General features: G+C 51.9%; 1 protein-coding gene across 1 annotated transcript in view; it reads left to right on the top strand.

Annotated features, from left to right (window-relative positions):
* Positions 1–25,756, top strand: part of tweek (transmembrane protein KIAA1109 homolog tweek) — a 789,520-nt gene that overhangs the window by 199,450 nt on the left and 564,314 nt on the right. Inside the window, 1 exon segment of the mRNA XM_068348609.1 lies at positions 8,663–8,760. Coding sequence (XP_068204710.1) covers positions 8,663–8,760 — 98 coding nt within the window.

Raw genomic sequence — 25,756 nt, 5'->3', positions numbered from 1 at the left:
TACACACTGGGTCCATTCGTTACAGCGAATGCAGCAGTGGGTAAGGGTTCTACCACTACATTCCCTTAATTCCAATATCCTTTTAATCTGCTCTTGAAATGTTTTTTAATTGGGGTGTACGGAAGGCTAAGAAGCCTTTCGCAGCCTTTTTTGATTTGGCGGGTGGTCAAATGTCATTTCTTGAGAGCGCCCAGATTAGGGTTTTGATGAGGTCCTGTTGTATGGGTTGCAGCCCTTAATACTTCAGCTCCTGGGAGTCTTTCAGCATCCTAAGAGGATCGCTGGGCTTCGTGAGGAAGACAGACTAATAAGGCAGAGTAATCGTCTAAGTCAACTTCCTTACCAGGTACCCTTATATATTTGGGTTTTGTTATGATATAACTGTCAAAAACTCTAAGCATATACGCTGTAAACTTAATTAACTCTGGTCTCTACCCACCACCATGGGTGTGAATCAGCTATTATATATTCACCGGCTAAGTTAAATATTTAAAAATGATATTTTAATTATAGAATAAATTTTTGAATATACTTACCCGGTGAATATATAAATTAAAGGCCCCCCTTCCTCCCCGATAGAGACCCAGCGGGATGAGAAAAATTGGGTCTGTTTACATGTATATGCGGTATCTGGCCGATAGTTGGCACTAGTGGGCACACCCGCAACCTTCATAGCGATCGCTCGCGAGTTTTTGTGTGTTTTTCTGTCGAGCCGCCGGAGGCTCAGCTATTATATATTCACCGGGTAAGTATATTCAAAAATTTATTTTATAATTAAAATATCATATTTAAACATTATTGATGTTTATATATATATTCTTGTGTATAGAATATAGTAAGTTTCCTTTTCAGTGTTTGTGCGGTGTGTGTTGTGTACGTCTACGAGAGTGATCGCCGGCTTAGCCCTAGGCCACCACGATTCTCTTCTTTGTCACGGCCGTTCACTCCTAGGCCACGGCCGTTCACTCCTAGGCCACCATGGTTGCCTTCGTGGAGTACGACCCCTCTCTCGAGGTCGTTCACCTCTTACTCCGTACTACGTCTTCTATGATAGCTTCTCGGGCCGAGTCGCTATTTCGTTTTTATTTGTCTCCATTATTTTTATGAAATCTAATTGTATTTTTAACTTTTCAGCTTGGGGAACACGTCCCTTCGGGGGTCTGTGATTCTTGGAACATTCAAAGTCAGTTACATAATTATAGTTGTTATAATTCTTTTTTGTTAAGTTTTTCGTCCTCCCCCTCGCCCGTGCATGTCAGTGGGGGAGGAGGGCGCATACCTACTTTCGTTCTTATGTTTTATTTTCCCTCGGGGTTTCTCTTCAGAGTTTCACCCGGGGGAATTTCTGTTAAATAATTATTCATTTTTATTTCCCAGTTTACGATGCTGTTTCTTCGTGCCTGTAGTGTGCCTTCGAAGCAGAGCTGTCCTGTTTATGCCTGGGGAGTCTGCTGTCGCCGCCGTCTCTCTAGGACATCGTCAGGGGCGTTCCCTTCTCTTAGAAGTTCCCCCGTGACTACTGTCAGCTCTTCAGTGCATCCTAGAACGATAAGGAGGTTCGCCTCCAGGGTAGTTAGTTAACTTCCCTTCTTACCCTTTTTCCTGGTCCTTAGGCGGTTATGCTCTTGGGGCTGAGCGACCGCCCTTGTAACTTGCTCAAGGGGCTGAGCGGTTGCAAGGCTGGACCATGGTACTGCGACTATGCTCTCGGGGCTGAGCGGTCGCTTCTGTAGCTACGCTCAAGGGGCTGAGCAGCTGCAAGATCAGTCTTGACCTCTCTCGTTCGCGAGGGAGGCCACACTAAGGGCTCCTCTTCGGAGGATTGCTCCTTTTTGTCTCTTCTACGAAGTGTCTCCTCCCGTTCGCGTGAGAGGACACTCATAGAGACTCCTCTCCGGAGGATTGTTCCTGTTTACGTTAGCTGATCTTACGGCCCTTGGGGGCTCCATAACCAGTCTCTTCTATGAAGTGCTCACCTCTCTCGTTCGCGAGAGAGGCCACTCATAGAGACTCCTCTTCGGAGGATTGTTCCTTTTGAAACAGCTTGCTGTTCAGTCACTAACACTTCGGTGTTTAGTGACGGAAACTTCGGTTTCTCTTTTTCCCTGACCCTTCGGGGTCTCGGAACTTTAGTTACGCAGATCCCTCGGGCTCTCGTAACTTTAGTCACTACTACACTTTGGTGATTAGTGACTGGGAAACTTCGGTTTCTCGTTGCGCTGACCCTTCGGGGTCTCGCAACTCAACCCCTCGGTGCCTCGCTACTCAGGCTACGTTAGACCTTTGGTCTCTCGTGCCCTCAGGGGACCTGCTGACCTGCCGTATCCGTTCCTGGCTGCTGATGCGCTTTGGGCGCCCACGCTCCCCGTTATCCAACGGGCTCCTTTCCCTCCGGGGCAGAAGAGGCTTTCTCACATCGTGAGTAAGTCCCTTAAGCGCCAGGTATCCCCTGCGCGCCAACGTTCTCTTGCGCGCTAGTGCTCGGCTGCTGTTCTTGCTGTTCCTGAGACTGCCTTCCAGAGACATCCTGTTCCAGAGGCTGCCTTCCAGAGACATCCTGTTCCAGAGGCTGCTACCAACGTTCCCTGCGCATTAGCGCACATCGTTGGAGTTCCTGAGATAGCGCACAGGCGCTCACCAGCGGTTCAGCCTGCGGTGTCCCCAAGTCTCTTCTACGAAGGACACCTCTCCCGTTCGCGGGATAGGTCCCTCATAGAGACCACTCCTCGGAGTGTTTAGCAGTACTTCCAGTTGATCGTCGGCTCTCTGAAGCAGACCTGCCTTGGTCCTCTTCAGGGGATGCCCTCCCTTTTAGGGACACATCCCAGTTCCTGATCTACGAGTTAGCTGATCCTTCAACCTAGTGCGTGCTCCCTCCAACGATCTTCTGTTGTGTACTAGACGCACAAGGGCTGACGATCTTCACTCGCGCGTCAGTGCCGAAGATCGTCCGCGCGTGGGATGGTTTTCCGCGCGCGATCTTCGAGGTCTGTCCATGCACGGGAAACCGCGCGTGATCGTCAAAGATCGTTAGCCGACGATCTTCTGATACGCGCTTGGCATGCAAGCGCCGACGATCTTCATAACGCGCTTAAGCGCCGAAGATCGTTCCGCGCGTGCGATCTTCGAGGTCCGTTCGCGCGTGGTTTCCCGTGCGCGATCGTCGAAGATCGTTAGCCGACGATCTTTTGATACATGCTAGGCGCGCAAGCGCCGACTATCTTCATAACGCGCGTAAGCGCCGAAGATCGTTCCGCGCACGGGATGGTTTCCCGTGTGCGTGCGGACGAACCTCGATGATCGGGATGGTTGCCCTCACGTGATCATTACGGATCATCCGCGTGCGGTTTCCCGCTCGTCCTCACGCGGTTTCCCGCTCGTCCACGCGTGAGATGGTTGCTCGCACGCGATCATCGCGGTTTCTCGTGCGCGATTGTCGTAGATCGTCCGCGCGCGTGCACCGAGGGTTTCCCGCGCGTGATCACCGACTATCTTCTCTCGTGCGCGAGCGCCGAAGATCTTCGCACACGCGTAAGCGCCGACGATCGTCTTACATAGCCGGAGATCGTACGCGCGCGGGCACCAATGGTTTCCCGCTCACAATCACCGACGATCTTCTCTCGCGCTAATGCCGATGATCTTTGTACAAGCGTAAACGCCGAACATCGTCCGCATTATTTCTTCCGCGCGCTGGATGGTTTCCCACGCGCAATCGCCGACGTTCTTCTGTCGCGTGCAAGCACCGGCGATCTTCTGTCGCCGAGATCGTCCGTTCGTGGGATTGTTTCCCATGCAATCGCCCACGATCTTCTTTCGCGCGCAAGCGCCGATGATCTTCATACGCGCGAAAGCGCCGAGGATCGTCCGCGCGGGCACCGATCGTTTCCCCCGCGCGATCACCGATACGCCCACGCTCACGCGAGTACGCGAGCGCGGTTATCCTGCTACACACGTTTCATTCACGCGCTACCCAGAACTGTGCTTTTCGCGCGATCACCAGCGTGATCGGCGCACCGTTCCCCAACACGATCACGCCCGAATTACATTAGAGATTCTGGCGGTCAGGCCATCTTCGCGTTCCCCTCCCCGCAGCGCAGAGCAGCGCTCTATCCGGAGGAGGGGAGGTTTCCGGACAAGTCAAAGGTCTCTTCTCCCTTCATTGCAGTTTCTCTACGGGCGAACCCTCATGTGTCAACTCCTCCAAGGGATCGAACGATCCTCTTCCCTCCAGAGGGACTATCTGACAGCACGACGGTCAGTCAGCAACCCTGGTGGGACACCGTTGTCAGAGCGCTTACGCAGGCGATGAGCCTGTGCTCTCTGACTGGGGTCACTATTCAGTAGCAACTTCCTCCCCCCCTGAAGAGGGAGAGAGGAATCCCTGACATGGTATCTCCTCCAAGGACTATCCTGTCTCTTCGCGAGTCCTTACGCAGGCTTCTATCCCTCCTCAGACTTCCTCCCCCTCCCCTGCGGATGAGCATTACCCATCCCCAGGAGGGTCGGAAGATCCGGTCCTCTCCCCCATCACACCAAAGGGGGAATCCCCGCCTCTTCCTGAGAAATCTTCTCGTGCGGAGGGGGCGAAAGCCTTACATCCTTCATTGCTGGAGTCCTGTTTCTCTCCTAGGAGGGAACCAAAGGCCCAGTCTTCCGCAAGGACCCGACAGGAACCAGATGGACCCTTGGAGCATGTCTGCGAGTCTCCCCAGGAAGAGCCTCTGGGGATGGGAGACCTCGCTGCCAGTCCATCAGGAGGAGAGCTCCAGGGGTCGGAACTCGCGTTCTGGCAGGTCTTGACCCTCAGGAGGAACCTCAAGGGGAACCCAGACCCAGAGATTCCTCCTCGTGAAGGGAAGGATACGGTCCGGGACCGAATCTATGCCACCCAGGAACTCCCTAGGGCCGGTGTAGCTTTGCCCTGGTCTCATGGAATGAAGAGCGCCAGAGACAAGGCCGAGGGCCAGCTCTCTGAGCTTGCCTCCTTCAATAGATCCAGTGTCGGTAACGAGCCCCTCCCTCCTCCCTGGGTAGGGATCAGTAAGGGGACGGGCCCTCCGGGCAGAAGTCCAGACCATGTTGAAGATGCGCTCCCTCCAAGAGGTTGCGAACGGGTGTCAGGCTTCTTTAATCGACTCCTCCCTGTGAGAAGGCATCTGGAGGCTTGAGACTGGTCATCGACCTCTTGACACTGAACGGGTTTGTCAAACAGTCTCCGTTCAGCATGGCGACGGCAGAAACGGTCAGTCTTGCGGTGAGACCACAAGACGTCATGTGTACACTGGACCTGTAGGACGCGTACTTCCAATCCCGGTCCACCCGCCTTCAAGGAAGTACTTTGGATTTTGCCTGGAAGACAGATATACCAGTTCAAGGTGCTGTGCTTCGGTCTCTCCACAACACCTCAAGTGTTCGCCGAGGTGTCCACTCTGATCTCTTCATGGGCTCACAGGATCGGCATCCGTCTCCTCCGTTTCCTGGGCGACTGGCTGATCTTAGCAGACTCGAAGGCAACCCTTCTTCGCCATCGGGACAAGTTTCTCGGACTTTGCCAAGTTCTAAGGATCATGGTGGTCCTCGAGAAGTCCTCCCCGCAGCCCTCTCAGAGTCTGGTATACCTAGGCATGGTCTTAGACACCCATCTCCCAAAGCCTTCCCTTCAGACAACAGGATAGCAAGTCTGAGGAAGGTCGCGAGACCTTTCCTCACACGAGAAGAACCCCCAACCCAAACGTGGTTACGTCTCCTCGACCATTTCTCCTCCCTGGCCCGTCTGGTTTCCAACAGTCGCCTCAGGATGAGTTCTCTCCAGTGGCGACTCAGGTCACGGTGGAGTCAGGGACACGACTCCCCAGACACCTGGATCCCTATGGGACAACCGGAACAGACGGACCCCCAGTGGTGGGTAGCAGACGAGAATCTACAAAAGGGAGTGGACCTTCTTGTTCTCCCCCCAGACTTGATGCTGTTTTCGGATGTGTCAAAGAAAGGGGGGGGGCCACGTTCTGAACCACGGGACCTCAGGCCGGTGGTCTGAACCAGGAAAGTACCTTCTCTAGAGCTACTAGAGATGAAGGCCGTGTTTCTGGCACTTCAGTATCTCCACCAAGCCTGGCGGACTACTCTGTGGTTGTGAGGATCGACAACACCACAGTGATGGGCTACATGCTCAGACAGGGAGGTACTTTTTCAGAACAGCCATCCCACCTTGCAGTAGAGATACCGAGATGGCCTGAGTTCCTCTCGATCACCCTAGCAGCTCGCTTTATTCCGGGCAAAGGAATGGGCTCGCCGACAGTCTGAGCAGTGCGACGAAGATACTAGATACCGAGTGGTCTTTGGATCCTCAAGTAGCCTACAAAGTCCTGACTCTGTGGGGCTCCCCTCTGTGGACCGGTTCGCTACAGCGCTGAACTGCAAGCTCCCGCTGTACTACTCCCCGGTACCGGACCCCAAGGCCCTCTGGTAAGATGCCTTCCAACAATGGTGGGACAACATCGATGTGTTCGCCTTCCCCCGTTCTGGCTGATGAGGAGAGTACTCTTCAAGACCAGAGTATCGGTCAGTCTCTCAATGACCTCCATAGCTTCGCTAGGGCCTCTTGCAGAATGGCTCACCAGTCCTTCTGTAACTCCTTACGGAGCCTCCGAGGGAACTTCCTCCACGTCACGGGTTACTCACACAACCACATGCCAACATCCTCCACAAAGCCGTAGCTTCGCTTCGACTTCACGCCAGGAGACTATCCAGCATCTCCTCAAAGAGAGAGGATTTTCGCAACAAGTTGCGAAAAGGATGTCTGGACACCTGCGCAAGTCTTCCGCAGTAGTCTCCCAGGTGAAGGGGCGAGGGTATCCCTCCACACGATGCCACTTCCAGCAATAGCGGAGCTCCTCGTGTATTTGCGGGATGAAATGTGCCTTTCAGTTTCGGCTGTGAAAGGCTATCTCTCAGCCTTAAGTCTTGCCTTCAGGCTCAAAGGATAAACATTTCTCCCTCGCTGGAACTCTCTCTCCTCATACGAAGCCATGTTCTCTCCTGCCCTCAGTCGGAAGTGAGACCTCCTCCTTGGAACGTGGTTCGAGTCCTCAAGTCTCTAAAGAGACCTCCCTACGAACCACTACGTAAGGCTCCAGATCACCACCTTACCAGGTAGACAGTGTTCCTGCTAGCCTTATCCTCGGCCAAGCGAGTTACATGGTCTCTCATACGACATCGCCCATTCAAGGGGATAGGGGAAGGTAACGTTCAGGTTCGTCTCTGAGTTTTGTTGCCAAGACTCAGAACCCGGGAGTGCCGGACCCGCGGTTCGACTCTTTCCAGGTTTCGAGTCTCCGTCATGTAACAGATGACCCAGACCATCTCCTACCTTGCCAGTAGGGAGTCTGAGGTGGTGTCTTAAGAGAACAGCTGCAGTTCGTCCCCAGGTTCAAGCCTCGCTCGTGGACACGGGGAAAACGAAGAGAAGGGTCACCAGGAATACCATCTCAGCCTGGATTCGCAGGGTGTTACACCTGGCCTTGAATCCTGACCCTTCTCCGTCACATTGCCCTAGAGCGCATGATGTCAAGGGCGTAGCTACGTCCCTGCCCTTCATGAAGTATCATTCAGTGACGCAGGTCCTGCAAGCGGGGGTGTTGAAGCGTCAGACCACCTTCACAGCCCTTTACCTGCTAGACATGACCCACAGGAGGCTCGATACGTTTTCTATCGGCCCTGTGGTGGCTGCACAACAGCTGGTCTAAACCTCAGGCTCCTTAATGGACAAGTAGCAGAAGGTTGAGGGCATTGTTACCTGGTGTTAGTCTGCATGAATGAAAAGATCTGTCTGGCCCTTATTCTTTTCTTCATCCTCTCCTCCCTTGGAGAAAGCAGCATCCTGGGTTCTCTGCACAGCTGACCTCAAACCACTGCAGGTAGACCATGCTTCCTTGTATTCCTAGTATTAAGTGTAATACTGTCATGTCCCCATACCCTGACGAGGTGGTATTGGGAGAGTCCTAGCCTAGATTTCCTTCCGAGGAACTCCAGGTCAACTTCCTAGGACGAGTCACTTTTCACCTTCGCACACACCTTACGTAGGGCGCGGCAGTTTCACAACCGCTAGCGAGGAGCAGGGATTCCCTATTGTCCGAGTACTTAAAAGCTCGAATATGGAATCCCCGGGCAAGCCAAAGCCAGTATGGCAGGGACTTACCACCCTTCCTAAGGGTTAAGTCACCCCATGTAAATAGCATGGTTTGTATTTCAGTTACGGAACAAATGACAAATTCGTAGATAATTTGTATTTTTCCTAACTATACAAACCTTAGCTATTTACACATATTTGCCCGCCATCCCTGTTCCCCAAGATAAGTCCTACCTCTAAGTAAAGTGGAGTTCGCACTGTGTGTGTGAGGGGGGAGGGGTAGCAGGCTACCCCTCCCTACCCCCCACTAACTAGCGGAGGAGTAGTAAACCCTCGTTAAAATTCTTATGGCTCGTCATTCAGCTACGCCGAAGTAATTACCCCATGTAAATAGCTAAGGTTTGTATAGTTAGGAAAAATACAAATTATCTACGAATTTGTCATTTTTCTTTAAAAACTATGGAATATTTAGAACATGTAAGATACTTACACAGGATTATAGATTTGGTAAATTTATTCTTTTCATTTCTACAGCTCATGTTGCATTCTGTGGAGATCTTCTGGAATTAAAGTTTTCTCTTCCATTTGTGGACTTTCTTCCTGAAAAAATATCGTTACAGTTTGTCATATTGGTAAGTGTTCTGTTTGTAAAGACTCATAGTAAATGTAAGCAAAGTATTCAGTGAATTGGAGTTTGACATTTGGTATTAAAGGATTTTTACTGTTCAAAAACAATTATGCTGAGATTTATAAAGGCATCTTAATTATTATGAATTTTCTTTTATTATCTTGCTATTTAATTTTTTTCTATTGCACGATACTAATTATGTACTGGTATTTTGTAATATTTACTTACTGTAAATATATTAATTTTGTTTGTTCCGTAACTGAAATACAAACCACGCTATTTAATATGGGTATTACTTTCGGCGTAGATGAAATTACGAGCCATTAGAATTTTAACGAGGGTTTACTACCCCCATTGCTAGTTAGCGGGGGGTAGGGAGGGGTAGCTTGCTACCCCCCATCCCCCCACCCCACACACACACACCTGTGTGGTGAGCTCACATTTACTATTGGCTCGGGTGGGAGACGGACGTGTTCGCTCTCTCCCTCGCCTCTTTGACAGCCATTAATGCTTTTTGTCTTTTTTACTTACTTTTTCTTATACTTGTAAATATATATAAACATTCTTCATGTTTATGTATATATTTGTGTATAGAAATGTAGTAAGTTTTCTTTTCAGTGTTTTGCTGTGTGTGTGATGTCGACAACGACACCTGCGTAGTGCAAGGAAACCACGGTTACACGTCATGGGGTACGGCCTCTCCCTCTTGGTCCTTCGGTCGTTCCTTCGGCTTTTCTGTTAACTCGGCTGCCGTGGGGAATTGTCATCGCTGGACTTTCTTCATTCATCTATTATCTTCGCTGTTCCTCCTTTCCTACGGGGAACTTGGATTCTCAGCAAAGGGAATGTGGGAGTTTAGATTGACTATGATCTCTCTCGCTACTCGAGGTCGTTCACCCCTTACTACTACTACGTACTATTACGGAAGCTCCTTTCTCGTTGCGGGATGGGTTGCTATTCCGTTTATTTGTCTCAATTATTTTTAATGAAATCTAATTGTATTTTTAACTTTTCAGCTTCTCTGTGGGGAACACTTCCCTTCGGGGGTCAGTGGTTCTTACTATTAGTGAACATTCTTAGATGATTTAGATCATTATAATTCTGTTATAATTCTGTTTTTATTACATTTACTCCGCCCTCCCCCTTCTCCCGTGAATGTCAGTGGAGGAGGAGGGCACATACTTAATTTTTTAATTCTTATTTTTTGCTATTCCCTTGGGGTTACTCTTCGGAGTTCCTCCCTGGGGAATCTCTGTTAAATAATCATTATTCCAACACAGACTTACCTCGAAACACTTTCTTAGGAGTTACCTGGAACCTCCTCTCAAACAACCAGAGTTTTGTGTAGTTTACCCTACTCCTATTTTCTGTAATGGTAGGCCTAGCGGAAGGATACGTGCCCTGAGGGCAAACCCGAGGTAGGCCACATGCGCACTTGGGTCGTGATCTCCAGTAAGTTCTCTGGTCGCGTCGTGATATCATCTCGACGCTCCTCTGATCTCAGTGCGACCCTTTGTGTCTCGTGGCCACGTGGTTACCGCATGGTCCGTTGTGCTCTCCCTCGTGCTTAGTGCTTTAACTTTGTGCTTTGGCTTTTAATTCCTTTGTGCTTTCGCTTGTGCTTATTAGTGTTCTCATTCTTTTTCCGCTTCGTGCCTGTGTCTAGCGGTATTGTGTTTGTGGGCGATGGAGCATAATCGCCGTTGTCCTGGGCCTAGGGCTGGGAAATCGTGTGGGGCTTTCTTATCGAAGCCCGACGTAGATCCGCACTCCCTTTGTTCCTTGTGTAGGGATAAAGTGTGCTCTCCTTCGGACACGTGTCCGGAATGTGCTGCCTGGAGTGAGGACCAATGCGTCAAGTACGGGACCAAGAAGAAGAAGTCCTCGAAGCATTCTCCCAGGAAGGCTAGTGTTTCTTCTCCTGCGACTTCGGCTGTAGAGGGTTCTGGTAGAGTGCCTTCTCCTTCCCCTACCCAGAGTAGGGGACGAGGTAAGTCTGTTAAGGGGAAGAAGTCGGGGCTTCTTCCCCAGGAGAGTCTTGTTTCTGGGGTATCTGCTGTTTTAAAGGAGAACCATGCGCCTGAAGGTATGTGTAGTGGGGGTCCGCGGGACGTTGCTCTTGTGTAAGGGGAGCGCGTCTCGGCCGGGGACCCCATGTGGACTAAACATGTGCCCTTTTCTTCGCCAGATTCGTGGGTGGATGTTTCCGGCGCTTCCGCAGCGGAGGGCGCCCTGGATAGAGAGGATTCCCCGCAGGAGGATCCCCTGGGATGGAGTCTTCCGAGGACGCCGGGCAAGTCCCCTATCAGGATGGAGGAAGATTTGAGCGGATGCATCCCTTTTATAGATCGTCCTTTTACGCCTCCAGCACCTTCGACGGCAGTTCCCGAGGAGTTTCTTCAACCGTCGACGTCAGGAACCCAGCAGGTGGTGAGCAAGGCTCCATCTGTTGCTAGGACCCGTTTCCATGGTAGGTCCGAATCGTCGGCAGATGAATCGTCCGCGTCGTCGGACGAAGAACGTCGCAGGAGACGTAGGAGGAAGAGGAATCGTTCCAGGAGGAGGCGGTCCTTTTCTAGGTCTCCGTCGGAGTCTAAGTATAGAAGGAGGAGATCTCGTTCCCCACAGAAGAAGTGCAGGAGAGCTGAATCTCCACAGGAACGATGGGTCCTAGTACCCGAAAGTAAGCTCAGAGACCTGTCTTCAGTCTCTGGCTCAGTGGTTAGGCTGACAGGAGACAGTCCTCCTAGAAGGGCCTCCGATAGCCGCAATTCGGCTTCAGCCTCAGACCGAAAGGCCTCGTCTGGTAGGCATAAGTCCCGATCCAAGGGGACTCAATCCGCCCAGCGGAGGGAGTCACCTCCTAGGACGGGCAGCCTCGACGAGTTAGCTCGTGGTGTGGATCGACGTGTACGGGTCCCTCCTTCGAACACCTTCACGGAGGAGCCCGTTCCATTGTCAAAGGTTCTTAAGGTGACAGAGGCGCCTGTCTCTCCGGAAGGCCTTAGCCGCGGGTCCCGTTAGAGCGGAGGTGCCCGTGCAGTTTCTTCACCCCATCGACGGACGGAGGACGCGGTTGAGATCGCAGGCCTTGGAACAACGGAGGACCCCGCTTATAGGAGGGTGATCTCCTTAATAAGGAGTCACAATAAACTGGTGGAGCCTCTACTTCAGGAAGAAGATGACTGGACGTCTGGCCTTAACAGGATCATGTAGGAGCCCATCCAGAAGAAATCATCACTGGCTCTTCCGGAGGCGAGAGACGTGAAGTTGGGGCGCGCTCATATTGATAAGGTGGTCACCCGCAATGGGGACACCTCAAAAGGTCACAGTTCTGCCGAACTGCTACAGGGTTTGAAATCACAAAGCAAGTATTATGCTTTAGAAGGACGACCACATGGGGCTAACAAGCTAGAGGACGTCCTAGAGGTGTTAGGACAAGTTGCCCCGGAAGACAGGGCGGCGGCGGCACCCATTTTCTTTACGCAATCCGAGTCCATCATGATGGAGAAGATGTCCAAGGATCTCGTGAATGTCGCCTCATGGTTGGACTGGTGGGCTACTACTTTAGTAGGTACCCAGATCCCGATGGAGTCTTTGGATCCTACCAAGCGAGAAGCCCTGAAAGAGTTGGTCGGTTCGGCCGGCCGTGCCTTTAAGTTTCTCACGTTCCAGGCCTTGGCTTTATCCGCGAACTGGGTCTTGAGGAAAAGAGACTCGGTCTTGAAGAACCTTTCCAGGAAAATCCCGGACAGAGAAGCGAGGGCCCTCCGGAACATTATGGTTTGGGACGAAGGTCTTTTTCCAATCAAGAAGGCGGAAGAAGTTGCGGAGAAACTGGCTAAGAAGAAGGATGTCATCTTACTGAAGTCGCAATCGGCGAGGAGACCGGTATTTAGAAGGCCTGTATCCGAGGCGCCTGCTAGTTCTCGGTCTTCCCCAACTCAAGTGAGGAGAGAACCTTCGACATCGCAGTGGGCTCAGTCAACGTATCCCTCCCGAAGGGGAACTAATTCAGCCCCTTCCACCTATAGGAATTCCTACTCTTCAGCCAGGAGAGGCCGTTCAGGACGTTCCTCCTGCAGAAGGTAGTGTGAGAGGCCCCCCTCCCCTGCTCAAGCCTCAGTAGGGGGATGCCTCAGACAATTTTGGCAAGCTTGGAAACTCCACGGAGCAGAACCATGGACGGTAACTGTTTTGAAAGAGGGCTACAGGCTCCCTTTTCTGGAAGATCCACCTCCCTTGATTCCTGCAAGCCAGGCGGAGTGGTTGGCCCTCAAAGACCCCCTGAAAAGAGCAACCTTGGAAGAAGAAGTCTCCACAATGTTGGAGAAGGGAGCAATGGAGACTGTGCATCTTCCGGGTCCGGGGTTCTACAGTCGACTCTTCCTAGTAGAGAAAGCAACGGGAGGTTGGAGACCAGTGATAGACCTGTCAGCCCTCAACAAATTCATTCGGAAAACACAATTCAAGATCGACACTCCAAAAACGGTCATGGCGTCCTTGAGGGAAGGAGATTTCATGTTATCCATAGACCTCAAGGATGCCTATTTCCAAATCCCAATTCATCCAGCAAGCAGGAAGTTTCTCCGGGTGAAGTGGGGTGCCCAGATTTTGCAGTTCAGAGCCCTGTGCTTCGGACTGTCCACAGCCCCCCAGGTATTCACAAGAATTTTTACGACGATCTCCGTTTGGGCTCACGAATGGGGGATCTGTCTTATTCAGTACCTGGACGACTGGTTACTACTTTCTTCCTCAAAGGAAGTCTTGAAGCAACAAGGCGCAGAGCTTCTTCATCTTTGCAAAACTCTGGGCATCACCGTCAATCTGGAGAAGTCTCACCTGTCCCCAACCAACAAGATGACGTACTTGGGGATAGTCCTGGATTCCTTACTAGTCAAGGCGTTTCAATCAGTAGACAGGCTGACCAATCTGGACCAAGTTCTCCGTCCCCTCCTGGAGGGTCAACCCAGAAGAGCAAAAGATTGGCAGAGGTTGATAGGACACCTAGTGTCCTTAGAGAAGCTGGTCCCCCAAGGAAGACAGAAGCTCAGGAGCATCCAGTGGAACTTAAAGGATCGGTGGGATCAGAAAAGTTCCCCAGACGTGGTTGTGCCAGTTCTACCGGAGACCAAACAGGCCCTGGAATGGTGGCAAGATCGAGCGAACACTCTGAAAGGGATGCCACTGTCCTCCGGACCGCCAGAGCTTCTGCTCTTCACAGACGCATCAAAAGAAGGGTGGGTAGCCCACCTTCTGGGAAAAGCAGCGAGAGGCAGTTGGACGGAAAAAGAGAAGGCTCTCCACATCAATGTTCTGGAGATGAGAGCGGTTCAGGAAGCCTGTCTACACTTCAGTCAATTTCTAAAAGGAAACTCAGTGGCGTTGATGTCGGACAATGCCACTGTAGTGGCGTACATAAAGAAGGAAGGAGGGTTGAAGTCGAAGGAGTTGTGCGTTCTCGCCTTGAAAGTCCTGAAATGGGCAGAAGAGGAACAAGTCAGACTGTCGGCGAGATTCATTCTGGGAAAGAAAAACGTTCTAGCCGATGGCCTCAGCAGGGTAGGCCAAGTAGTGGGGACAGAATGGTCTCTTCACCCCGAAGTGGCAAGATTCATCATCCGAAGGTGGGGTTCTTCGGTAATGGATCTCTTCGCGACGAGGCTGAACGCGCAACTCCCCGTATTCTGTTCTCCTGTCCCAGACCCAAAGGCGGCATTGGAGAACGCCTTTCAGCACAAGTGGGACAATCTGGATGCGTATGCCTTTCCTCCTTTCGCTCTGATCAGGCAAGTTCTCAACAGAGTAAGGACAGCCAACAACCTAAAGATGACTTTGGTACTGCCTTGGTGGCCGGAGAGAGAGTGGTTCGCAGACCTAAAAGGTCTGGCTATTCTCCCTCCGTGGCCTCTTCCGGACAGACCAGACCTCCTGAGGCAGCCGCACTTTCTGAGGTTCCACGAGAACCCTCAATCCCTTCGTCTTCACGCCTGGAGGTTATCCAGCGCCTCCTGAAAAGACAAGGGTATTCGCCCAAGACGGCTGTTAGAATGTCACGTTACCTGAGACAGTCTTCTACAGCAGTCTACCAAGCAAAATGGGCAGCTTTTATTAAATGGTGTGCTTCAAGGAAAATAAAGCCTTTAGAAGCATCAGTACCCGACATTGCAGATTTTCTCGTTCACCTCAGGGATGAGTTGGGCATGTCGATTCCAGCAGTAAAAGGGGTACGAGCCGCCCTGGGACAGGTTTTTCTCCTGAAAGGTATAGATCTAAGTTCTTCTAGACACATCTCGATGCTCATCAAGAGTTTTGAGCAGTCCTGTCCTCCCTCGTCTCCTAGGGTTCCGCAGTGGGACCTGGCTAGAGTTCTAGACATGCTTAGTAAGCCTCCCTTCGAACCTTTGAAGGATATAGTGGACAGGAATCTTACGCTTAAGGCGGTCTTCTTGTTAGCTTTGGCGTCAGCAAAGAGAGTAGGAGAAATTCATGGGTTGTCCTACGAGGTAGAACACTCAAGGGGTTGGAGAGATATCTCCTTTAAGTTTGTCCCCTCGTTTGTCGCCAAAATCCAAAACCCATCCGTTTGGGATCCTAGGTTCGAGGGTTTCTCTATCCCAGCAATTCCAAAATCAGATAATCTAGGCGACTTAAAATTGTGTCCTGTCAGAGTTATAAGGAAATATCTAAAGAGGACTGCGAATCTCTGCCCGGGTATAAAGAATCTTTTTGTCTCCACGGGTACGACGAAAAAGAACATTTCCAAAAACACCATTTCCTTTTGGCTCTGGCAATTCATCATTCAGGCTTATTCTAGGTCACTACTTTCAGTTCCAGGAAAGCCCAGGGCACATGACGTTAGAGGTATAAGTACCTCTCTAGCCTTTGAAAAGAACATGTCAGTAGCTCAGGTTTTTAGAGCAGGCACTTGGTCTAACCAGTCGACGTTCACGTCTCACTACCTCAAGGATTGTACGAGGAAGTCCTTAGATGGTTTTTCCATTGGGCCAGTCATCTCCGCGCTCCAACCGATTTAACGGCCCAAGCCCCAGGTTCAATCGTGAATATCAAAACCATTAGACACAGGTGATCTTTTCTATTTTCCCCTTGTCGTCTCCTTTTACTTTTTATCGCCTAGGGAGGTCTTAGCCAGTAGACCGGCACAACCCCCGTATATCCATACTTCAGCAAGCACATCATCAAGGAATTATGTAGGGTGAGTACTTTTTTCACTGGTAATGAGCTCTTTGTGTAGTTTATCCTACTTTCCAGTTGTTTAGGTCCTTAGTCAGGGAGGCACTCCCACCTCCTAAAGTGTAAGTCTCCTAAGAAAGTGTTTCGAGGTAAGCCTCTGTGTTGGAACAAATCACAAATTATTAGTAATTTGTATTTTTCCTAACATACTTACCGAGAAACACTTTTGGGTTATGGCCCTCCCTTCCTTCCCCCGGGTGCCTCACTGATCTTTAGTATTGTTACTTTCATAGAACTTACTGGAGATCACGACCCAAGCGCGCATGTGGCCTACCTCGGGTTTGCCCTCAGGGCACGTATCCTTCCGCTAGGCCTACCATTACAGAAAATGGGAGTAGGGTAAACTACACAACACTCTGGTCGTTTGAGAGGTTCCAGGTAACTCCTAAGAAAGTGTTTCTTGGTAAGTATGTCAGGAAAAATAAAAATTACTAATAATTTGTGATTTTAATTTTATTTTCCCAGTTAACTATGCAGTTTTTCTTCGTTTGACTAAGAGTGCCAACGAAGCAGAGCTGTCCTGTTTGTGCCTGGGGAGTCTGCTGTCGCTGCCGTCCCTCAAAGGACGTCTTCATGGGCGTTAACTCTTCTCTTAGGAGTTCTCCTGTGACAACATGCCAGCACTACAGATCATCTTAGAATGCTATAGGAGGTTCGCCTCCAGGGGTTGGGTAACTTCCCTTCCGAGGGAGGTTCCCTCCCCAGGTGTGAGATCTTCTCCCTCAGAGGGAGAACTTCCCATACCTTAATAATTCATCGCCGTCGACTACTGTGCTGCTCTTCGGCCAGACTTTTCTCCCCCCTTGCTGAGTTTCTCTTCCTTCAGGGGTGGAGCACAGTCTTGGCAAGTCTCTTCTACGAAGTGTTCACCTCTCTCGTTCGCGAGAGAGGCCACTCATAGAGACTCCTCTTCGGAGGATTGCTCCTTATAAGGTCAGCTTGCTGATCCAACGGCCCTAAGGGGCGCCATCAACAGTGTCTTCAAGTCTCTTCTACGAAGTGTTCACCTCTCTTGTTCGCGAGAGAGGCCACTTATAGAGACTCCTCTTCGGAGGATTGTTCCTGATTAGATCAGCTTGCTGATCCGGACCTCTCCGCAGATTTGTTCGCCATCTCCTAGACCTGCTGACCTGCCGTCTCCGTTCCTGACTGCAGTCGCGCTGTGGGCACCAACGCATCCTGTTGTTAAACAGGCATCGATTCCTTCGGGGAAAAAAGGGCGTATGGGCAAATACTGCACATACTTCCCTTAAGCGCCAGGTTTCCCAGGCGCGCCAACGCTCACCTGCGCATCAGCTCACATCGTTGGAGTTTCCTGAGATTGCACACAGGCGCTCTCCAGTGCTTCAGCCTGTGAGTGTCTCCAACTCTCTTCTACGAAGGGTACCTCTCTCGTTCGCGGGAGGAGGTCTCTCATAGTGACCCCGCCTCGGAGGATCAAGCAGAACTTCCAGTGTTGATTGTCCTGCCAGCTGACCTACCGATCTTCCAGCTCAAACTTGCACTGCAACAAAGGACTCGGCCCTGGACTCTAAAGCAGACCTGCCTACGGTCCTCATCGGGGATGCCCGCCCTTTTTAAGGACACATCCCAGTTCTTGATCGTCATGTCAGCTGACCCTTCAACCTAGCGCGTGAAGTGCACGCGCGCTCGCCGACGATCTTCTCACACGCGCAAGCGCCAATGATCTTCGTAGGCGCGCAAACGCCGACGATCTTCTTTCGCGCGCAAGCGCTGACGTTGTTCCTACGCGTGTAAGCGCCGACGATCGTCCGCGCGCGGGCACCGATGGTTTCCCGCACGCGCTCGCCGATCTTCTAACGCACGCGAGCGCTGACGATCTTCTATCGCGCGTAAGAACAGCGCGCTTGCCGGTGGGGGGGGGAAGGTTCCAGAAAGGCCCAGGGACATACCTTCCTTATCATTTACAGGCGACTTCCCCTCCAGAGGGAGTGTCTGACAGCACAGCCGGCAGCCGGCAGCCTGGTTTGGGACTCTAATCAGAGTGGTAGCACAGGCTTTTTATCTGTTCTCTCTGAGTTGAGCCACAAATCCTTGGCTACATCCACTCCCCTGATGAGGAAAAGAGGAGTTTCGGACGAGGTAACTTCTACGAGGACGTAGCTGTCTCCTCGTAAGTCTTCGAGGCAGACACTCTCCCCCCTCAGACTTTTCTCCCTCACCTTCGGACGAAGTTTTCCCGCCCTCAGGAGAGTCACGGGAGGTGAGACGTTCCCCAATCGTACCATTAAGGGAAACCCCATCTCGCGCGGTAAAGTCTTCTCGAATAGGGGTTGAGAAGAGCCTGCCTCCGTCGTGGTTAGAGTCCTGCATCCCTCCCGGGAGGGAGTCAAAGGACTCCAAGACAGTAACGGTAGTCCCCTAGCACCAAAATCTACAGGCTCAGACATTCTTTCGTTATGGGAACGAACCTGTTTGAGCCTAAGGACGTGAAGCAGGCGGCTGAGAGGTGTAGGAAGTCACCAAGACTCCCTCCTATATGGGGCTTTGACATTCAAGCCCTATAAACCTCCAGCACCTCAGCAACCACGTCCCACCAAAACAACGGCAGCTAAGACAGTGGAGTTTAAGCCCTTTCCGGTCAAGGACAAGAAAGGCAATTAGTTCCCCAGGGGAGGGAAGAATCCTAGAAGGAGCAGCCGAGGCCGCAAATGCTAGGATTGGCAGTTCCCCTGCATGTCCGCCAGTGGCGGGATACCTACAAGGTTGCGCAGACAGGTTGCGGCAACTCAGGGCCGTTTCCTGGACGATTTCCGTAATCAGTCAGGGATATCGCGTCCTGTTCACAACACCTCTACCTCCCCTGAGGACGAATCCGGTGTCATTTAGCACCCTTGCCATGGGATCAGCAAGGGGGCTAACTCTGTGGGCAGAGGGCCAGATTAAAGCAAACTCTGGTCAGCATGGAGACCGCAGACACAGTCAGTCTTGCAGTAAACTGCAAGACTTCTTGTGTATACTGGATCTGAAGGACGCGTACATTCAGATCCCAGTCCATCCGTCTTCAAGGAAGCACTTAGGATTCAGCATAGACAACAAGGAGTACCAGTTCAAGGTGCTGCTTTTCGGTCTCTCCATTGCACCATAGAGTTTCACCAGAGTGTTTACCCTAATATCATTGTGGGCACTCGGGATCGGCTTCCGTCTCCTCCATTATCTGGATGACGGCCTGATCCTAGCAGACTCGGAGTCACTCCCTCTTTGATACCGAGACAAACTTCTAAGACTTTGCCGGGACCTAAGGGTCAGGGTAAGTCTCGAGAAGTCCTCTCTGCTTCCCAATCAAAGACTGGTTCACCTAGGCATGATTATAGACACCAATCTCCATAAGGCTTTCCATCAGACGACAGGATAGCTAGGCTGAGAAGAGTCACAAGCCCTTTCCTCAGACGAGAAGAGCTTCCAACCCAATCGTGGTTACGTCTCCTCGGTCACCTTTCACCCTTGGCTCGTCTAGTTCTCAACGGTCGCCTCAGGATGAGGTTTATCATTGTGAAGATCTGAATGATGAGGAGCCACCATCCTTGACCTACTTACGAAATTTTGTTAGTAGAATTTATTTTTATACTCGCCTGAAGTTTATAAACTTGCCCACCTTCTATCCCCCTGCCTCATGGTGTCAGAGGATAGGGATAATTTTTACCTAGAAACTAAAGAAAACAAAGAGACTGGCATATCAATTACCACTTACCTTTAGAGAGGCAGTACTTTGTGCTTTGATGCACTTGCTCAATACTAGAGCAGGGGGCAGGGGAGATGATTTCTTTGGCTTTTATGTCATTGGATTACCTATTCTAGCCTTTCACATTAAAGTCCATTTGTAGACCGCACAACGCATTTGTCAAAACACTGTTTTTCATATGGTATTCTATTTTATTTGAGTATCTTTATCCCTCCTTCACTATAAATGTGGTAATTGGCAAAATTAATTTTGGTGAAGGGCCATTGAAATAATTCATACTTCTGTAATAGATTGGTATATTACAATACTTAACACAATTGATTTGATTTCCCTCTCTCTTCCCCACTTATAGGGGTTTTCTATTTCTTTATAAATGCTGTTTGTTCCAACACGAATACTTACCTCGAACTACTTTCTTAGGAGTTACCTGTAATCTCCTCTCTACCGACCAGAGTTTTGTGTAGTATACCCTATACCCGTTTTCTATGGAGGGCTAACCCGGGAGTGAGAGAACGTGCCCCGAGGGTAGCCTTTGAGCTAGGTCGAGGTCCGCTTGGGTCCCGTGAGTCAGTAAGTTCTCTGGTCGCGACGTGATACCATACTCTCACGTCGCTCTCGTCTCTCTCGACCCTTTGTGTCCGCCTCGTGTGTCCCGCGTGGTTACCGCGTGGTAGCTTTGTGCTTATCCCTTGTGTTCTTGCGTGTTCACTACCCTTCCTTGTGCTTCCCAAGTGTATCCCTTTGATTCCCTTCGTTCCTGTGCCTTGTGGTTGTGTGCTATGGAGCAGATCCGCCGTTGTCCTGGGCCTAGAGCCGGAAAGTCGTGTGGAGCGTTCCTCTCCAAGCCCGAAGTAGACCCTCACTCCCTTTGCTCTTCCTGTAGGGGCAGGATGTGCTCGCCATCGGACACGTGCATTGAGTGTGTTAGTTGGAGTGAGATACAGTGGGTGCGATACGGCACTAAGAAAAAGAAGTCGTCGAAACGTTCGCCCAGGAAATCTAGCATCTCTTCGCCGCTACCGTCGCCCAGTGGACAGTCCGACGGGGCTTCTGTCTCGACTTCCCCTACCCAGAGTAGGGGACAAGGTAAGTCCGTTGCGGGGAAAGAGCCGAGGGTTCTTCCCCAGGAGTCTAATGTGTGTGAAGTTGGGGGTTGCTGGGACTTCTCAGGCTAGTGGGGGGCCTGGTAGTGCTGTGTCGGGGGGTTCTGGAGACTCTGCCCTTGTGCTTAGGGGGCACGTTTCCTCCGACAACCCCTTATGGTCTAGTAATGTTGTGCCTGTTTCTTCGCCCGCTTCGTGGGCCTGTGTTTCAGGTTCTTCGGCAGCTGGCGACGCCCAGGGTAAGTTAGACTCCACGGTAAGTGAGTCCTTCGGGTGGAAGCTCCCTAAAACGCCAGGTAGGTCCCCAATGCGAATGGAAGAGGGCCTGGATACCTGGTTCCCTAGTGTAGGGCGTCAACCCTCTTTTCCAGCTCCTCTGACGGCAGTTTCAGAAACCTTCCTGCAACCCTCTACCTCTGGTACGCAGCGAGTCGCGAAGCCCTCCGTAGCCCCCGCTTCTGCCCGTCGTGCGGGTGGTACAGTTTCGTCGGGCTCTTCGGATGGTGGGGCTTCGTTCTCTTCAGAAGAAGAAACCAGGAGGAGACATCGGCGCTGGAGGGAGTGGTCCAGGAGCAGGCGTTCCCGCTCAAGATCCCGTTCGAGGTTCAGCAGGAGACGGTCCCGCTCTTCACGGAGGAAACACAGGAGGAGTAGGTCCCCCGATGGTGATTGGGTCTTCGTTCCTCGTAAGTCTGAGTTGCAGTGCTCCCCGGACCGGCAATCCAGGGATTTCTCGCCACGAAGGCCATCCTCCAGGCGAAGATATGACCCTCGCAGGGAGAAATGCGAGAAGGCCGCTTCAGGCAGGCGTAAGGCCGCGAAGCTTCCGGTTCACCCCGCCCAGCGGGGGGAACCGTGCTTCCTTACGGGTAGCCTGGCCGAATCAGCCCAGCTGGTTCGGCCCTCGGACTTTAAGGAACGGTTCCCTCCGTCGGGTCAGCCCACGAGATCCGCGTCCTCGTCCCCCAGAGAGAATGCACGAACGGTAGTCCTCGCCGGCACAGCGATGCCAGTTCTGACCCCCGAACCTGGTGCGGAGGTTTCCGCCGGGGAAGACCGGTACCACCGCAGAGGAGTGCCTGTTGTTCCAGAACCAAAGCGCCCGGTGGGAGTGCCCGGTGACCCGGCTCCTCGGGATCAGGCCGAAGGTTCTGCTGACGGTAGGGAAGGTTCCCCGATCGAGGACTCGGCCTATCGGAAAGTTATAGGCCTGATTCGAAGGTATCATAGAATTGAAGAGCCGGTTACAACCGATGAGGACTACTGGAGGTCCAGCCTGACCCGCTTGATGCAGGCACCCGTCCAACAGAAAACCTCCCTGGCCCTACCTGTGGCCCGAGATCTCGTCCTGGGACGGGCTCACGTCGATAGAGTTGTGGCAGGCAATGCCGAAGCTCCCAAAACGCAGAGCTCTTCGAAGTTGCTCCAATGGCTCAAGACACAGAGCAGGGTTTATGTGCCAGAGGGACAACGACCGGGAGCCTGCAAGGTGGAGCCTGCCCTCGACGTTCTGGGACAGCGTGCCTCGGAGGACAGAGCCTCTTCAGCCCCGATTTGTTTTTCGCAGTTGGAGGCTGCAAAGATGGAGGTGAAAGACTTAGTTCACGTCTCCTCTTGGTTGGACTGGGGCTTCCACACTGGTAGGTGTTCAAGCCACGTATGACTTGACGGACCCGGAACAGCAAAGCCTCCTGAGGGAGCTTATCATCTCCGGGGGCAAGACCCTGAAGTTCCTCACGTATCAGTCCCTTGCCCTGTCAGCGAATTGGGTTCTTCGCAAAAGGGACACCTTTCTGGCGAAGCTTTCCCGGAAGGTCCCAGACAGGAAGGCGGGGGCCATGAGGAGCCTTCCTGTGTGGGGTGACTCCTTGTTCCCCTTGAAAGACCTAGAGGAGATCATGGAAAAGGTGGCTAAAAGAAAAGAAGTGAACGCTCCCAGGCCTCAACCGGTAAGGAGGCCCCCCTACAAGAGGTCAGCCTCAGACGGTCCCTCTACTTCTCAGGCCCCGCCTAACCTGACGAGGAGAGAAGCCCCTTCTTCCTCGTGGGCCTCAGCGCCTCAGCCTCCCCGTAGAGGAGCTCCAGCAGCGTCGGCCTCGTTTAGAACAGGGTATTCTGCCTCCAGGAGAGGCCGTTCAGGCCGCTCCTCCAGGAGGAGGTAGAGTGGGAGGCCCCCTACTCCTGCCCAAGCCTCAGGTTGGGGGATGCCTCAGACTACATTGGCAAGCATGGAAGGCTCACGGAGCAGTGCCCTGGACAGTATCTGTACTGAAGGAGGGGTACAGGTTACCGTTCTTGACAGAACCCCCCCCTGTTAATTCCGGCCAGCCTGTCGGAGTGGTTGGCACCCAAGGACCCGTTGAAGAGGGCGGCTCTTCAAGAAGAGATTTCCACGATGTTGGAAAGGGCGCCATGGAGGAGATCCTGCACCCAGGGCCAGGTTTTTACAGCCGCCTGTTCCTGGTAGAAAAGGCGACGGGGGGGTGGAGACCGGTGATAGACCTGTCAGCTCTCAACAAGTTTGTGCGAAAGACAGATTTCAAAATGGACACTCCGAAGTCAGTCTTGCTGTCCTTTAGGGAGAAAGACTACATGATGACCATAGACCTCAAGGACGCATACTTCCAAATCCCGGTCCATCCCTCAAGTCGGAAGTTTCTCCGGGTGAAATGGGGTACCCAGATCCTGCAATTCAAGACCCTCTGCTTCGGGTTGTCGACAGCTCCCCAGGTATTCACGAGAGTCTTCACGACAGTCTCCACGACAGTCTCGATGTGGGCTCACGAGCGGGGCATTCGCCTCATCCGGTACCTGGACGACTGGTTGCTTCTTTCCTCCTCGGAGGACGTTTTGAAGGAGCAGGGTATAAAATTTCTCCAGTTTTGCAAGGGTCTGGGTACTATGATCAACCCAGAAAAATCGAACCTATCTCCCTCCACCAGAATGACCTATTTGGGGATGACACTGGATTCCCTACTAGTGAAAGCTTTCCCGTCGGAGGAGAGGATAAGCAATCTTATGAAGATCCTTCTTCCTTTCCTGTCGGGGCAACCCAGGAGGGCGAAGGACTGGCAAAGGCTAATAGGTCATCTGGTGTCGTTGGAGAAACTGGTTCCCCAGGGGAGACTCAGACTAAGGGCCGTCCAATGGAACCTGAAGAGCTTCTGGAACCAACTGGACTCACCCCAGAAATTAATCCCAGTCCTACCAAACACAATACCCTCCCTGGAATGGTGGCATTGCCGGTCGAACTCGCTCAAGGGGATGCCCTTCGCGACCGACCCTCCCGAGTTGCTCCTATTCACAGATGCCTCCTACCAGGAATGGGGAACCCATCTCCTCAACGGGACGGCGAGAGGAACCTGGATGGACGGGGAGAAAGGCCTACACATAAATGTCCTAGAGTTGAAGGCAGTCCAGAAAGTTTGCCTGCACTTCATCGATCTACTAAGGGGAAACACTGTGGCGTTGATGTGCGACAACGCCACAGTGGTAGCGTACATAAAGAAGCAGGGAGGCTTAAAATCAAGGGAGTTGTGCGATCTCGCCCTAGAGATCCTAGATTGGGCGGAAGCGAACCAGATAGTGTTATTGGCAAGGTTCATCCCCGGGAAAAAGAACGTCCTAGCCGACGGTCTCAGCAGGATGGGTCAGATAGTAGGAACAGAATGGTCCCTCCTTCCAGAAGTAGCCAGGCTCATCATTCAACGTTGGGGGTTCCCCCGGTGATGGACCTCTTTGCAACCAAGCTGAACGCGCAACTTCCCGTGTATTGTTCTCCTGTCCCAGACCCAAAGGCAGCCTTTGAGGATGCCTTTCAGCACAAGTGGGACAACCTAGACGTGTACGCTTTTCCCCCCTTCACGTTGATCAGGCAAGTGCTCAACAGAGTAAGGGCTGCCCGGAATTTAAGGATGACTTTGGTAGCGCCCTGGTGGCCGGAGAGAGAGTGGTTCGCAGACCTAAAAGACCTGACGAGCCATCCTCCGTGGCCACTCCCCAACAGGTCAGATCTTCTACAACAGCCACACTTTCTCAGGTTCCACGACAACCCACAGTCTCTACGCCTTCACGCCTGGAGACTATCGAGCGACTCCTGAAGAAGGAAGGATATTCGTCAGGAACGGCTAAGAGGATGTCGCGATACCTGAGAAGGTCGTGGGATTCTTTCACGAAGTGGTGCGCTTCGAAGCGCATAAAACCCCTCAAAGCCTCAGTCCCAGATATCGCAGACTTTCTAGTATATCTCAGGGACGAGATAGGGATGTCAATCCCAGCTATAAAAGGAGTACGAGCAGCCTTGGGTCATGTCATCTTTCTGAAGGGCATCGACCTGGGTTCCTCTAGACACATCTCTATGCTTGTCAGGAGTTTTGAACAGTCCTGCCCCCCTCAAACTGTTAGGGTGCCTCAGTGGGACTTAGCTAGGGTCCTGAAGATGTTAAGTAGCCCCCCCTTCGAACCAATGAAGGATGTTGTAGACAGGGATCTCACTCTCAAGACAGTCTTTTTGTTGGCCTTGGCCTCTGCGAAAAGGGTAGGTGAGATCCATGGGCTGTCTTATGACGTCTCTCATTCGAAGGGGTGGAAAGAGATCTCTTTCAAGTTCGTCCCTTCGTTCGTGGCGAAAACCCAGAACCCAGCAGTCTGGGATCCTAAATTCGAGGGGTTCTCTCTGCCAGCTATTCCTAGGACTGGGAATCCTGAGGATTTGAGGTTATGCCCTGTCCGTGCCATTAGAAAATACCTTGAGAGGACTGCACATCTCCGGCCAGGCATCAAGAGCCTTTTCGTCTCCACAGGTGTTACAAAGAAGCAGGTATCGAAGAATACCATTTCCTTTTGGTTGAGACAAGTTATTGCCAGGACCTACAAGGAGGAGGGACTGGCCTTGCCAGGTACTCCCAAGCCCCATGACATCAGAGGTCTGAGCACTTCCT

The sequence above is a fragment of the Palaemon carinicauda genome, chromosome 24 (genome assembly GCF_036898095.1).
Source record: "Palaemon carinicauda isolate YSFRI2023 chromosome 24, ASM3689809v2, whole genome shotgun sequence".
NCBI lineage: Eukaryota > Metazoa > Arthropoda > Malacostraca > Decapoda > Palaemonidae > Palaemon > Palaemon carinicauda.
Note: the sequence above shows the minus strand (reverse complement) of the source record. Positions and strands in the feature narration are given on the sequence as shown.